Here is a 1,199-nt window from a genome sequence, read left to right on the forward strand (position 1 = left end):
AAACAAAACAAGCCGGCCTCCTGTCTGCGGCACTGTTAGCAGTCGGCTACAATCTGGGAGAGGAGCAGCGGAGTGTCTGTGGAGGGGGCGGGACATCTGGAGCCGAGGTATTGCATTGCACTCATCATCTATAACGCAGGGGGATTATTATTTTTCAGTGATTAATAGGAATAAGTGGAGTGTAACTTTTCTACTTCTGTTATTTTCTGTAGTTTCTCAAAAAAAAAAAAATGCATAACGATATTACAGCTTTCATTGATTTATTTCAAATTTGAAACATTGTCTAAGCCTGTAAGGTAAAAAAAAAAAATGAAACGAATCGTATCGTGGTGTATTCTTGAGTATCGAAAATAATCGAATCGTTGGGTCAGGAAATCGATAGTGAATCGAATCGCCATGATGGAAGTGATTTACACCCCTAGTATTTTTAAACTGTTTCTCCATTATTCATAAAAACTTATTTAGTGCAGCAATAATGATCAGAGCTGCTCTCTGTTTCCTTCTACATAACAATCCATTCTTTTTTTTACCCTTTGGAGTTTAACTCATGGATATTTATTTATTTTTCATAAGCAGAATGGCAGCAATGGCAGCTTGCAGATAGTGTCTTTCTCCCCCCGAAAAACTCCTGGATCAGCTTCTCCGGCGTGCAGCGGCAAAAGTTTAATTTACTGAACTCCAGCGTCCAATGCTCAGACATGTTGCTAGATCCCTCTGCGCTGGACCTAATAGAACAAGCATGTAAACTTGGTATTAGTTTTGACTTTACTGAAAGTGTTTGAAGTCTCTGCGTCTCTTCTGTTGTTTGCAGGAAGACACAGACCCTCAGATCCACGAGAGTCTGAGCATTGAGAACACTCTGTGGGCGAGCACGGTGGTGGCATCTGGTAAGTGAGCTGCAGCTGTTCTTTCACTGATTATTCCCTCATTTAAAGCATAAAAGCCTACTAACAACTAACGATTATTTTGCAAATCGATTAATCTGTCAATTATTTCTCTGATTAATCTATTAAAAATCAGATAGCAAAAGGTTCCTTAAATATTTTTTTAATGAAATTAAACCAGGTGAGAAGGGGAGTTGTATTTTACCTTAAATGCAAAATGTGTTATTTTTTTTACAATCTTGGGCCCCGTCCACACGAAGTCAAACCCTGGCCTAAACGCACAAATCTTTCACCAAACCAGCCTCTTATCCATAC

The 1,199-nt window shown here is 39.2% G+C and overlaps 1 protein-coding gene across 1 annotated transcript in view; it reads left to right on the forward strand.

Moving 5' to 3' along the window:
* Window positions 1–1,199, forward strand: part of atp9b (ATPase, class II, type 9B) — a 57,638-nt gene that overhangs the window by 24,167 nt on the left and 32,272 nt on the right. The window contains exon 10 of the mRNA XM_015384421.1: window positions 812–887. Within this exon, the coding sequence (XP_015239907.1) occupies window positions 812–887 (76 nt within the window). The remainder of the gene's footprint in view (window positions 1–811; window positions 888–1,199) is intronic.

The sequence above is a fragment of the Cyprinodon variegatus genome, unplaced genomic scaffold (genome assembly GCF_000732505.1).
Source record: "Cyprinodon variegatus isolate N-32 unplaced genomic scaffold, C_variegatus-1.0 Scaffold312, whole genome shotgun sequence".
In the NCBI taxonomy this organism is placed as follows: Eukaryota; Metazoa; Chordata; class Actinopteri; order Cyprinodontiformes; family Cyprinodontidae; genus Cyprinodon; species Cyprinodon variegatus.